Source organism: Larus michahellis, chromosome 1 (genome assembly GCF_964199755.1).
Source record: "Larus michahellis chromosome 1, bLarMic1.1, whole genome shotgun sequence".
Classification (NCBI taxonomy): domain Eukaryota; kingdom Metazoa; phylum Chordata; class Aves; order Charadriiformes; family Laridae; genus Larus; species Larus michahellis.
The window spans coordinates 101274735-101288110 of record NC_133896.1 but is presented as its reverse complement, the minus strand read 5'-3'; the positions used below and the strand labels follow the sequence as shown (position 1 = coordinate 101288110).

Sequence of the window (13376 nt, the reverse complement as noted above, 5' to 3'; positions counted from 1 at the left end):
CTTTTTCAGGAGTTTGCTTGGTCCAAAACAACTTTAATTCCTTGTACCTTACAAAAACTTGAGATTAGATCCAAATTGATTACGTCTCTTATCTCCTCAGTTGACTTTGGCGAGTGCTTGTCCCTTTGCATAATAACTTGCATAGTCAGAGGTTTACAGCTGCATGTGTTGGTCAAATATGACCTCTGTTTGTCTGATGATTGTATTGCACTTGGTTATGGTCAGAATTTTAGACATTGCTGTAATGGATCAATTCTGTATTAAACTGATTCATGAAAATAGAAATGAAAGTTTCCTGAAAAAAGATTTTAAGGCCGTTATCTCATTTAAATTGTGTTGTGATCTGGTGATGATTTATGCTCAATTTCCACAGTGTCCTTACAAGAAAAAAAATGTACAGATACCCTGCTTTCAAAACCTTAACTGGCATATATTAGGACTCAAGTTTCAAGGGAATTGATAATGACTCTATAGCTAATAAATTGTATGTATTTTGTGAAAGTAATGATACTAAAGAGTTAATGATTTTGTGAGTGGATAAGCATGAATGAGAAGAAATCCTTTGTTGCTCTCCATTATGAGTTGATCATTTTCTTGTGATTGCTGTATAGAGAGGGGGAATTAGATTTAAATTTTGATTTGTAGATTGAAATTAAGATGACTTGAAACCTGTATACTCATAATAATCTTATATGAAGTACCCTATTTATTTTGTTAGGTTTTTACTTTGAGCTTGAAAATCAGCCTCTTAAGATTCTAGTGGTTTATAATTTATAGGAAAAAAATATGTTTGAATATTTTTTTTAAGCTTCTTTCATTGCTTTTTGTATTATACAAAGGAATTTATAACACAGTGAGGATATATCCTGAATATTTGGCACATCCATTAAAACTTAATTTTACAGTAGCATATTTTTACAAATTTCATGTCTTAACAAAAAAACAGAAAATCAGAAATCCATTAATATTGCTTTAAATTTTTCAGTAACGTTCTTTTGAAAATGCTGGTTTTTTCCCTTGAAACTTTTCCTGAAAAAAAAAAATTTTTGGAAGGGTGAAAGGGAAATAAGATGGGGGTAACAAGGAATAATTTCATACTTTAAAAAATTTAATATTTAAAAAAGCAAAACAAAACCAAAAAAACCCAACAATTTAGTCCTGCCAAGACTAATACTTCAGTGAAAAAACTCTTCTCTTTTTCTGCAATGGAAAGCTGTATAACTATAAGCTGTAACAAAAAATTTGGACCTAGCCATTATCTTCATGCCTTGACAGTAAGAATAACTATTTTTCTCAAGAAGCAGCTAAATTAAACACTTCTTTATTTAATATACTGTCCTATTTATATTAATAGACCTGCAGGTAGGATAACTTTATTTTCAATCTAATTAACGCATTGAGGTGCTGCTCAAAGAATAATGGTGTGCTAACATGTGAAGTGAGAGCAAATACTATTCTTTAAAACTTCAGTGGCCTCCATTTCTTGAAGTGGTAATAATACGCAGGCTTACCAGAGTCCATGAAAATCACACCTTCCAAGGGAAAACATCTTCCCTGTATTTCTTACGGTAGCTGGTGGTAAGAGGAAAACATTTCATAAAGAGCTGGCTTGAGTGTTATTTTGTAAAATGCTGTTAGTAATTCACCCCTAATGAAAATGTTTTGGTTTTATCAGATTTATACTTTCTAGAAGCTCTACAGCTACCTGAATAAATTGGGTCATTTTTTTTCTGGTAACTTGGTTTCCAGCTTTTTCCAAACATTCTCAAAATTCATTTCAGTGACTAAATAAGTGATTGAAAGGATCAAAGCAAAGGATTCTGGAAATAAATTATGGGTCAGATAAATCTGCCTCAATTTTCTTTTCTCCTGTCCACCTCCTTCCTTGGGTTACTCATGCAACAGCAGAAATGGGGGCATATTTTCTCAAGAGAGACCAGGTTGTCTGCAGAATGCAAAGACAAGACTAACATTTAACCTGCCGGCAAGTTCTCTTGTGATGCCTTGAAAATATCTCAATTTGAAATGGTAAAGCCATACTTGATCATGAGAGAAATATGCATGCCCATATGTAACTTTTTTTTAACTTACTGTGTTGTTTAGTCTTCTCCTTGTATGGTGAGGAAACAAGACAAACCTTTGCCAGCACCACCACCTCCCTTGCGTGATCCTCCACCGCCTCCACCAGAGAGACCCCCTCCAATTCCACCAGACAACAGGATAAGCAGACACCTGCATCATCCGGAAAGCATGCCTTCCAGAGACCAGCCGATGCCTCTTGAAGGCTGGTGTCCCAGAGATGTGTTTGGGACAAGTCAGTTAGTAGGATGTCGAATAGGGAGCGATGCTTCTCCCAAACCAGGACTGACTGCAATTTCAAATGTAAATGGAAGGCACAACCGCATAAGTTCTGATCCAGGATTTATGAGGAAACATAGGCGTCATGAACTGCCTGCAGAAGGTGCCAAGGTATGAAATTAGCTGAATGTGTTGAATCCTAGTTTGATGTCCTACTGCAGCATCGTCTTGCATTGGCTAAAGTACTGTTTGTATTGGTCAGTGTTGATCCGCTGTTTCCAAATCTTTCCTGCTGATACTTAATAATAAGCTGGTCATAAATAAATGTTTTTTTTTAATACTGTAATTTGTAAAGCAACAGCTCATGAGGGTCTAAGTTACAATTTTAACATGAAACCTTCAAAAAACGGCTTGGAGAGAAAATTCTAGATTTGCTATATTCTTTTAGCAAATTATCCATACAGTTGGTGCATGATGATAATATATCACTGTGTGCTGTAGTATAGTATATAGCATCTCAGGTCCACTTTGGAAGTGTCTTATGCCAGATTGTGTAGGCATCCAGTTACCTCTGTCATAGGTGAGGTGAGGACTTAGTAACCTCTTTAATCAGTAATGTATGCAATGTGTACAGATGATGTATACAAATATACTTAAATTTTCAGATACATTGTGTGCATTAACGTAAAAAGCTAAATATTCTAAAGGTCAGTTGTGTTGTTCATCAGTAAAACATTATTTTCAAAGGAGCATCAAATTAGTCATGATGTTCAGTATGCTCTAATGGAAAAAATCTAACCTGCCTTGACCCTAAGAAAGAGGAAACAAATACATCCAAAGCCAAGCTAATTGTAGGCTCACTTCTTGTATCTCTACCACTGGCTATATGGGCAGCATCCTTGAAAGTGCTCGGTGGCACAACCCCAGGATTGCATTGTTTGATTTGGTATCATCAGTACTCTAAACCTTATTCAGGATAAGTAGCATTGCAACTCCCTTTTTCTATGTCCATTATTTACAGTAATACACATATCTTTAGCTGAATTTTTCCTCCTTTGTACTTAAATCAGAACTCCATCTGTGGAGTTGTACATTGTTGTAATTTGTCTGTTTGACTTCTCTTGGACAAATGTCCAGTGTTATGTCCAGTAATCCATTTTCAGTGCTGAGGGTGTTCAGAGTTGTCACTTGCAACCTTTCCACTGATTGTGTAGCTTGGTTTGGCAAGGGGGTATCTGCTTGTCACCCACAGGAGAAGTATGTTTTCCTGTCCTTGGTTGCAGTGAATAGTATGTATGGCTATAACTATGGTCCTTCATCTATCAAAAAACTTGAAGGATTGTTTCAATATGTTAATTGAAGATAATCTGGGGAGGAGAGAGTAGAGGGAATAGTTATGTCATTAGGCAGCTTCAGACAACTTGCAAGACTACGTATAGTTGGGGAGGCTTAGGTTTGAAGAGAGTGGTGATGGCCTAAGAAAAAATTCCTAGTTCTGCTCTAATCAGTTTTATCAAATCAGCTCAGTAAGTTATTCATAGAGCAGGTTATTAACGCAAAGCGGCTCTTCTCTTTTTTTTTTTTTTTTTTTTTGAAGACTACATAGCTTGTGCTAAGAAGGATGGATTTGTGGTTAAGTCACAGTAGTTAGAAATCATAATTTTTTCTATTTGCTTTTCCCAAGGTCACAAGCTATTTAACCTTTCTATCTCCATTTTAAAATATTTTTTATATGGATATTTTTGTTATTTTGAAAGTATGCTACTGAAATTCAATTAGTATTGGTAAAGAACATTGACACGTGATAAAACAAGAACTCTGTGATGTTATAAATAATTAGAATGTCCTTTTGTCAGTATTGAGGCAAAACACCAAAAATTTTACTTACAGCTAGGCTGTTGTTTAAAATGCTATAGCTTTTAACCTGATTTTAAAAAGATACTGGCTTTATGTCTTCATATAGCATTCCATTTGTGGTCTGGTGCAGTATTGAAGCTGATGGAATGAATACTTCTCAAAGCAGAATAACCACTCAATGTAGAAGTGCCACTGTAGTCTGGAGAAGTTACATATTAATTTCTTTACCCAAATGCTGTTTGAATTGTTATCTTCTGGTGATAGAGCTAAGCCATTTGGTTAAATGGAGCAACTCACAACTCTGAATTATCCTTCCAAGCCTTATACACATTCACAAGGGAAACACTTAATGAATTTTCGTCCCTGATTCATATATCAATTGTAATATAATCTTTTTGCTCTTGGTAAAAGCCAAGAATCAGGAAGAAAATCCTGTGGGTAGGGGGTGGATTCTGGCAGGCACTGTATTTGTTTTAAAAAAACATTAGTATCTTTAGCATGCTGTAGCTGTTGTTTTCCCACTGTACTTTCTCTCTCTGACTTTGATTGGTTTGCAATCTTGAAATCTTAATTTTCCCCCAAGCAGTTCAGCTGTAACTTAGTAGTCCATCTAGTAACTGTGATGTGGAACTTTTGGTGAAGTTTTAAGCTCTACAGCTCCCATACGGGGTGAGCTGAAACCAGATATCTGAAGTGACTCTTTGATAACAGCTCTGTAATGCGAACTCCTAGGAAAGCCTTTACCCATAATCTTCTCAAGGTCTACTTTGTAATACCTAGTTGATGGACATCCATGATGATAAACAGGAGGAGAGACCCATTGTAACACTTGTGCGATTTTTAGGTCTTTTCAAATGGTCATCTGATAAATGAAGAATACGATGTCCCTCCACGGCTTTCACCCCCTCTTCCAGCTGCCTCCGTCATCCCTGGTATAAAGTAAGTTAACTTTCTTTGTAAAAGAAATGTGTTAATTAATGTTAGATAATAGCACTGATTCTCTGGTACTAAAAGAGAAATGGGAAAAAAAAGACATAAAAGGAACTAATATAACTTGGTGGTACATTTTCCATGAACTTTAATGTGGCTTTGCAAAGGAAACATAAATTGTATTAAGTGAGAGCAGTTCTGATGTTAATTGAACATACTACATTTTAATAGGAAGAGAGAATAAATTGTGGCAGATCTTGCTCACAGGTGTCTGACATCTGGAGCAGACACCTGTGTTGTTTTGCATCTACTACTACAGAAGAAGTGTGTTCAGAGCTACTTATTTCAGGAGATGAGAGGTTCTAGGGAAAGTATGAAGGGTAAAGAGCATGATTTCTGTGTGTTCTGCCCATAATGTAGTCATGCTTTCTGGACTTTGTACACATGGAGCTTTATCCAGGGTTCACACCAGTATCTTTTCTTTGTTGTGGCTTAAAAACAAACAAAAACGTTTTATATCCATTTTAAATGGACTCAGCCTCCCCAGGTTCCATAGTATGTTTTGGGAAATTTTGTCTTTTTAAGTTGCAGACTACTCTTAGTCTTCCAGTAACATGGCTGTTTATTTGGCAACAAGATGTTGCTGTGCATAGCAAGTATCTTTGGACTCTGAATCACACAGGATTTTCTACAGAACAAGAGATATTAAAAATAGAAAGCTTGAAAGTACTATAAAGTAGTTTATTGGTTTTTTTGCATTTTTGTAAGGAAATCAGAGTGTATCACAACGTTTGATTTTATTGTACAGTTCCTTTCCAATGTAGTCGTGATTCTTGCTGTTAAATAAAACAATTGGGCAGTCAGTACATATTAATACTGAGAATGTTCTCATTAGTGTGTAATTTTGCCATATCTTCAGTACTCGTTCCATTGTTGTTCATCAGATAGTGGTAACATAAAAGGCAACTATATTTCAGCATTTCATTAATGCTGGTTTTTCTCTTCCGACACACTAGAATAAAGGTGCAGCGGAGCATTGATGTTTTCACTCACAAGCATGTGTTCAGGTGGAATAACTGCTGAGTTGAAGCTCTCCATGTTTACTTTTGGTTCAGAAGCAAATTTTAGAACATTATCCAGACATTTTTGTAATTCAGTGTTGTGATGTAACCTGATTGAGGTAGGGTATCACAGGAGTACCATTTGCATACCTCATGTAGTCCGTCCCCTCTGTAGATGGGACTCCTTGGATTGACATCCCTGGAGGTGTTTAAAAAAAGGGTAGATGGGGCACTTAGGGACATGGTTTAGAAGTGGCTTTTGTCAGGGTAGGTTAAAGGTTGGACTTGATGATCTTAAAGGTCCCTTCCAACCTCAGCGATTCTATGATTCTATGACTACTCCTTCCATAATACAGTGCAACCCCTGGGATGTTCCACACCCTGTCAGTCCGAAAGAGAAAGCAATAACTCTGATAGGCAAACTAAATACTTTCATACTCCAAAGCAAATTGAATTCTGAAGAGGGGAAGGTTCTTATTTTTATTTTTCATAGTATTGAAATAACAAAACATTCTGCTTCATGAAAATCCCATTTTTTACTCAGATTTTTGCAAAATGCAGTTTATACATACACCATACAGTGTTCATTGGAAATTCCACAAGATATCATAGCAATGTGAACAGGCACAAAATCCATGTCAAGCCAGTCCAAAACTAGAATGTGTCAATTTAGCTTGGTCAAAAGAAATATTATATTCCTCGTTAGCTGAAGTCGTCTGAATTAGAAAACTGACGTATTCCAGCCAAAAGAAAACCTTCATTTGCTAAAACCAAACTCCATAAACTTTTCAGAAAGAAATTAACTTTAATTTCTGGTTTGGGTTTGTACTTAAACCTTTTTAAAAAAATATATACAGCACATTTTAAATCTTGATTTTTAAAATGTAAAAATAGCAATATATAACCTAGGGGTAAGAAGTTCAAATTTTCTACTCAACAACTACTAAAATGTCACATGGAATGGCTGTTAAAATTAAAAATTGATTGTTGTATGTTGTTTTTTGAAACACTAATATGTCTGTTTTAAACTGTTTTCAAATTAATTTTTTGCCACTGACAGAAAATACCTCAATAATCTATAATAGTGCACAGTAATATGTAGGTGGAAAAAACAGGGGACAGGAAATCTTCCAAAATAACAAGTTTAATATTTCCACCAACCACAGCAATTGCTTTCAAAAAGATAACCTAAGTAGTATTTAGCATGATTTAATTTGAAATGTCGGAGAGAATATTTTACAGTGTCTCTTTCCTCCTGTTAAAATGACTGCACTAAGCCTTCATAAATATGTTGAACTGTACTTGATACAAAATACTCTTGCTTTCCACAACTCTGCTGCTGCAATCAATCTGGTGCAATTTTCTCATTTTTTTTCTACTTTCCAATCTCTGTAGAGTTGTGGCTTGAGTGGTAGATTGTTTCATACAGCTGCAAGGCATTTTATTTTTTCTCGTTTTGATCATAAATCTGTAATTTCAAAAGTTTGACTGAAGGATACATTGACCATAAATGAAATATCTCAGTTTAAATATTTAGAAGGCAAAATGACCCTTAGTTGGAACTTCACAATTCAAAATATCTCTGCTAAGCTTGCTTTACCGAACAAGACATTACAAATATGACTTTTCTTTTTTTTCTTTGCTAAATTACATTACTAGAAAAACCCTAGTGTCTTTTTTTCTGAAAACATTGCTGATTTATTTTCATTTTACTGAATTGATTGTTATTAACCGTATTTTAATAATGAATTGTTGGACTTGTGTTAACCAAGCATCTGATTTTTATTTTCCACTCAGCCATTATGTTGCTGACCCTACATATTAAAACAGTTATTCTTTTATTGGACTGCTGGAACTATGTCAGATTATTTTTAGCAGCTTTGACCAAATTGCTATTCTGTTCTTGAAAAAATGAAAACTTTTGTGTCAAAGATACAGAACCGTTCTTCCCCTAAATTTAGAACTTTTCAAGTTAAATAGTATTTGCTTTGCGTGTAGGTTTCATTTTGCTACATCAGTAGAAAGTCATCGTCTTATCTCAAAAGTACTTTATACCCCTCTGATGTTCCTGTGAGAGAGCATCTATTTTTGAGTATGCAATGAGACACCCAATTCCAAGTACCTTTTGTATTCTATAAATATATTAGGAATATCTAGGTGCTTTGAGGTAGTTGAGCAAAAATTAACACTAAAATGTAGTTCTCCTCTTGCTATCCCTTTTGTCTTGCTAAGAAACTTTGAAGGGAAATCATAGTTCCTCTGAAGACAACTGTGGCTTGGAAATCCTGGCTTCCTTGAAATCAGCCTTTGGCATGGCACTTCTCCAGCGGCGTTATAAGGAGCGCTGCTGACATGCAGGTTCCAGACATCTCAGATGATGCTTTGGAGGACACAGCATGTCCTTAGCTCCTAGCTTGACAGGCCAGTGAGTTTGGTGAATCGGCTGTTCTGTGGTAATTCTCATTGCGCTGCAGGCTTACCCTGTGACAAATAGGAAATTGTGTCCTCCTCTATGAATGAAGGTGAACTGCTTTGTATACGCTTCGGTTTTAAGGGCAGAGCACGCTCAAGGGCAGTTGACAAGTGTTGACTTGATCATGTGGTCCATTTTGCTAAAACAGAGTCTGCTTGAGGCCTTGCAAGATTAAAGCTTTTGTCTGCACTAGCAAGTAGTACTCTGCATAGCACAGGAGAGCTGATAGTAAGGACCTGGTGTCTGTAATGTACATGTTACGGGGCAGCAGTTCAACTAGCTATAGTCTTGTCCCATGAATGCAAATGGTCTTTAGCAATTGGAACGTAATAGGGGCCCACTTGGAGTGTATCATGTATTTTAGTTTCATCTGAAAAGTATTCAAGTTGTGCACTCCTCAGTGCAAATCAAAGCATGATAAGTGGGGAGATTAAAGGGATTAACTTCAAAAGCACAGTCCTGATCCAGACTGAAGTACATGGAATGCAAGTTCATCCTGTCTAAATTCCGTGAATCAGTTTCCCAGTAAATGATGGAAGCAGAACCTTTCCCTGAAATACTTCTAAATAAGTGTGAGGTGTTGGGTTCCCTGGAGTTCTGTTTACAACTAAAATGGACATTAAGTGGCTCAACAAAAATGAATTCTCACATCTTTGCCTGTTTTGCCTTTGGCCCTTGCTGCTCAGTAGGATAAGAGAGATTGACATCTAGCCTTCTGTTCAACAAACCAGAAAATACAAAGTCAGCACTTACCCAGAAGTAATTCTGACTTTCAATTTTAAAGTATTTCCACTTAAGGAGGATGAAGGGAAACTAGAGAATATATAAATACAGTGTGCTGGTCAGTTTTGTATTCGTCTGTACACAAAGCTTCTGAAGATGTAAAAGTAATGAAGTTTTTTAAAGTATAATTATAGAAGATTTCACCAGCTTGATAAACAGATGCCAAAGTGTTTCATGTCTTCGCTTACAGTGACAATGCTCATCTGTTAAGTTACAAAAACTTGTAATATATTTTTCTATTTATCTTACTAGGTGGTCTTGTGTAGAACAATGGAGTTAGTCTTAGAACAACAGAGATTTAATAAAGCAATTTGATCTTGAAGAAATTTCAATAATCATAGAGAAAATAGATATCTAGCAGAACAATACAATGTTTGGAGTCAAATACCATTACAACTGGGATAAATTGGAAAAGCAATATCATTTTTTAAAAAAATAAGAATTCTGAAATATTAATAAACTATAATGTAAATATAGGACAATTTTAGGACCCTATATGTTAGTATAGTTATGTTAGCTATATGTTATACTCTTAACTCTTCTACTGCTTTACAAATCAAAAGCACCTTTCAAATATTAATCACATAATAATATTTACAACATGACATATTTTCTTTACTTTAAAGGTAGGGAAAGAGAGACTTTACTACTTTGGAAGACTTGTGTAAGGCTACACAGTATTCAGAATCAGGAGACTTGGAACTTAGATCTTTAATAATATCCCCAAACCAGTAACAATTTCTCAGCAGTGCAATAATTTTGGGAAATTGATTTTGGCATATGTATACACACTGATATCCTGTCAATAAAGGTGTAGCTTTGTTGTAACATGTTAGGTTGTTGTGTCTACTGAATAAATAAGAAAAAAAGCAGGTGAAGAGGGTAAAAATTTGTATTTCTTGAGTATACCAAATTTATTTAGTTTGTAAATTTTCAGTAAGTAAATCCTCTAGCTTTCCTGTCTGAGAACTGTTTTTATCAGGAAGCTGGTAAGACTAGCTATTATAATGCTGTACTTATTTCAGGTGATGATCAGGCTCTCAGTTTTACTCGGTAGGTTTCCTTAAAAAAATTAACTTAATTCACAGTATTCCAGGAATCAAAATCTTTCCTGTAACCAGCTTCAGATAGGGCCTTCAGAGAAGGGGGGTTTTGGGTCGTTTTTTCCCAATAATAGTCTTTGAAGAGCGCTTCAAAAAATACTACCAACCTGGTTTGGTCAGTATTGGACATTTCCGGTCTAGATATGAATATTTCAAACATTGCTATCTGCAGAAGCCAGAAATTCAATTTGTGATTACTTTCAAAAAACACAGGCTTATATATGCACAAGTAGCACCTTTATTCTTTGCCACAAAAAAAAGCCAACAGCTGGTGGACCTTGAATAAAGATGTGCAACGCATCCACAGCCATTTTGATTTGTGGCTTGAAAGTACGGTAATGGCCCCTGAGCAGAACTACACGCTGCATTACAAGATACATCTACCTCATACATCGTTTAGGGAAGTTCTTAAGGACCATAAGGAAATGTGAGAATGGAGTGGACATACTTTCTATTCCTGTGGTCTAATTAGTTTGATTTTACCATAAGGGCAAGAGCTGAAATGACAGGCCAGGCCTCTCTCCTCGTTTTTTCAACACAAGCAACACTTGACTCACACAGCACACTTCTTCACAAAGGAAAAACGTACATCTTTCACTATTTACTGTAGATGATGCTGCATGACTTCAGAACATCCGGGTACTCTGTGAACAAAACTGAGTAACTAACTGCCATGAGTACACACCAGTCACTAAATGAATAAATAAAGGGAGGAAAAAAAAATGAACAGAGAAAGAAGGGGGCAGATGTGCTGCTGTATTCAAGGTCCACCAGCTATTGGCTTTTTTTTGTGGCAAAGAATAAAGGTGCTATTTACTGCATAATATAATATCCAGATGATTTTTGAAGTTATACACTTATTGCTCTTCATGTTAAGCTAGTTGAAGAATCAAACTTCTGTTTCTGGTTTTCATGTATGATCAAGCTGAAGGTGAATTAAGTCCTTAATGTAAGCTTTTGTATTTCAGATGTTTTGTGAGTTTCTTATTTGTCTTAGTGTATTAGAGTAATTGTTATAAATGGAGGGGCTCTATCTATAAAAGAGTAGATGGTGTTGATTGCTAGATCTATAACCTAGTTAGTTAATTTTATGAAGGCCAAAATATATGTTAAGCTTGTTAATATCTAATAAAATTACTTTCTCAAGACTGCTTGCTAAAATGAAATTTTTGCCCATCATTTTGTTTACACTCATATAACAGAAAACCAGATAGTAGGAGTTAAGTTTTCATTTTAAAAGAAATCTCATATCCAGCAGTATTTTTCACAACGGAACTTTTTACGTGTAAGAGGACATTGTAAAGTCTGCCTTCTTCCTGGGCTCCCACTGCTTTCAAGAAGTGATATAAATTGTCCTCCCTGTCTGGGAGGATAATTAAAAACAATTATTGTTTGAAGTAAAAATAACTTAAAATGCAGGCAAATGCTGAGAGTTCCATAAGCTTATGGCTGGAACAAGACTTCAGGTTAAAGGGTGAATGTCCGCTGCCTCACTGAGCCCTGCTAAATACTTTTTGCCCTGTATTAACTTTTGTTTAGTTCTTTTGCTAAGTGCAAACAGGTTAAGCCTTCTAAGTGCCTATTTAGTGCTCTAATTCCTTGCAATTCTCTGTTATATTGTGCTTGCTTAAAGTAGCTGTTTAACTCTTAGAAGGTCAGATGCCCTTTTCTCTATGCATTCTCAGTGACGAAAACAGCCAATAGCCTTACAAGTTTTAGTTTGACATGGTATTTTTGTTACCTTATACGTGGCAGATGTGTAGTGAGGATGTTTAGGCTAAAGAAGAGTATATTCTGTATTATACTGAGGTCAATTATGTAACAGTTAAAGCAAAACTGATCTTTTTCTCATTTCCTTAGGTGCCCTGTTCCTTCAGCAAATTCTTTGTCTGATAAGTCAAGGGATCAGACAAATGATGATGATGAATACAAAGTTCCTTCTTCGCATCCTGTAATACTGAGCTCACAAACACCTCATAGTCATAATATAAAACCTCTTGCTCGGTAAGGTCATTTAGCAGCCTTGAAGACAGCTTATTTACAAAAACTCTCCTTTTCCAAAATTTAACTGGATTCAACATTTATAACGATGGTTAAGCTTGCCTGCCTTCTAAAATGTCTTATATTTTCAAGCTTGGATTACTTTTGCCTCTGTTTCATTTGACGATCACCTCAGTCCCAAACCTGTGAGGTTCGCTTTATTCTATCTCTGTTGTGTCAGAACTCTGGGTATTTTTTGCTTTTGAATACCGTTTCTGCAGTTCATTGTTTTTTCTCTTAGGTTGAGGTTCTCAGAACTGACCAGGAGATTCAGTCCCCACAACAGTTGCAAATTTAATTTTTAGGAGAATTGTGTGACTGAAATTCCTAAAGTAAGCTTTGAAAATCTTAAACTTTCACATGTTATATAATTCATTTTAAGAAGCAACACAGTACTGAAGAATACATGAATTGGCAGCTGTATGTACACACTGTTATTCTTTTTTTCTCCCATGTGCACTGTGCCTTTTTGGCTGCTTGAGCCTGTTTCACAGTATATTTTCTTTGTGCTTCTCAGGAAGAGAACCTTTTTTTTAAATTTAGCTAGAATATATCTCTTGCTTTAAACATGTTCTAAAATAATACCTCCAAACTGTCACAGTTCTGAATTATTAATATTAATGGATTATGGCAAGAAGATTTGGAGCCAAGGAACATGGCAACTGAAGGCTGTGTCATTCCTGGTGAACTTCTTGGTCTTTGACTCAGAAAGAAGTTCTGAATGTCTGGAATTAAGAGAATAAGTCTTGGGCAAAAGAGGGGACCATTTTCTACTGGTCTTATAGGTCAAAAGTATGATATTAAGATCAAGCATTGATCTAAAAAGTTCAG

General features: G+C 35.6%; 1 protein-coding gene across 7 annotated transcripts in view; it reads left to right on the top strand.

Moving 5' to 3' along the window:
• The window catches only part of CBLB (Cbl proto-oncogene B), a 133501-nt gene that overhangs the window by 103021 nt on the left and 17104 nt on the right, over positions 1 to 13376 (top strand). For 5 of the 7 annotated variants that reach the window (XM_074596516.1, XM_074596498.1, XM_074596506.1 and 2 more), the window contains exons 12-14: positions 2104 to 2469; positions 5000 to 5094; positions 12366 to 12509. In XM_074596516.1, the coding sequence (XP_074452617.1) occupies positions 2104 to 2469; positions 5000 to 5094; positions 12366 to 12509 (605 nt within the window). The remainder of the gene's footprint in view (positions 1 to 2103; positions 2470 to 4999; positions 5095 to 12365; positions 12510 to 13376) is intronic. The other 2 variants (XM_074596536.1, XM_074596526.1) reach the window with 1 other exon arrangement.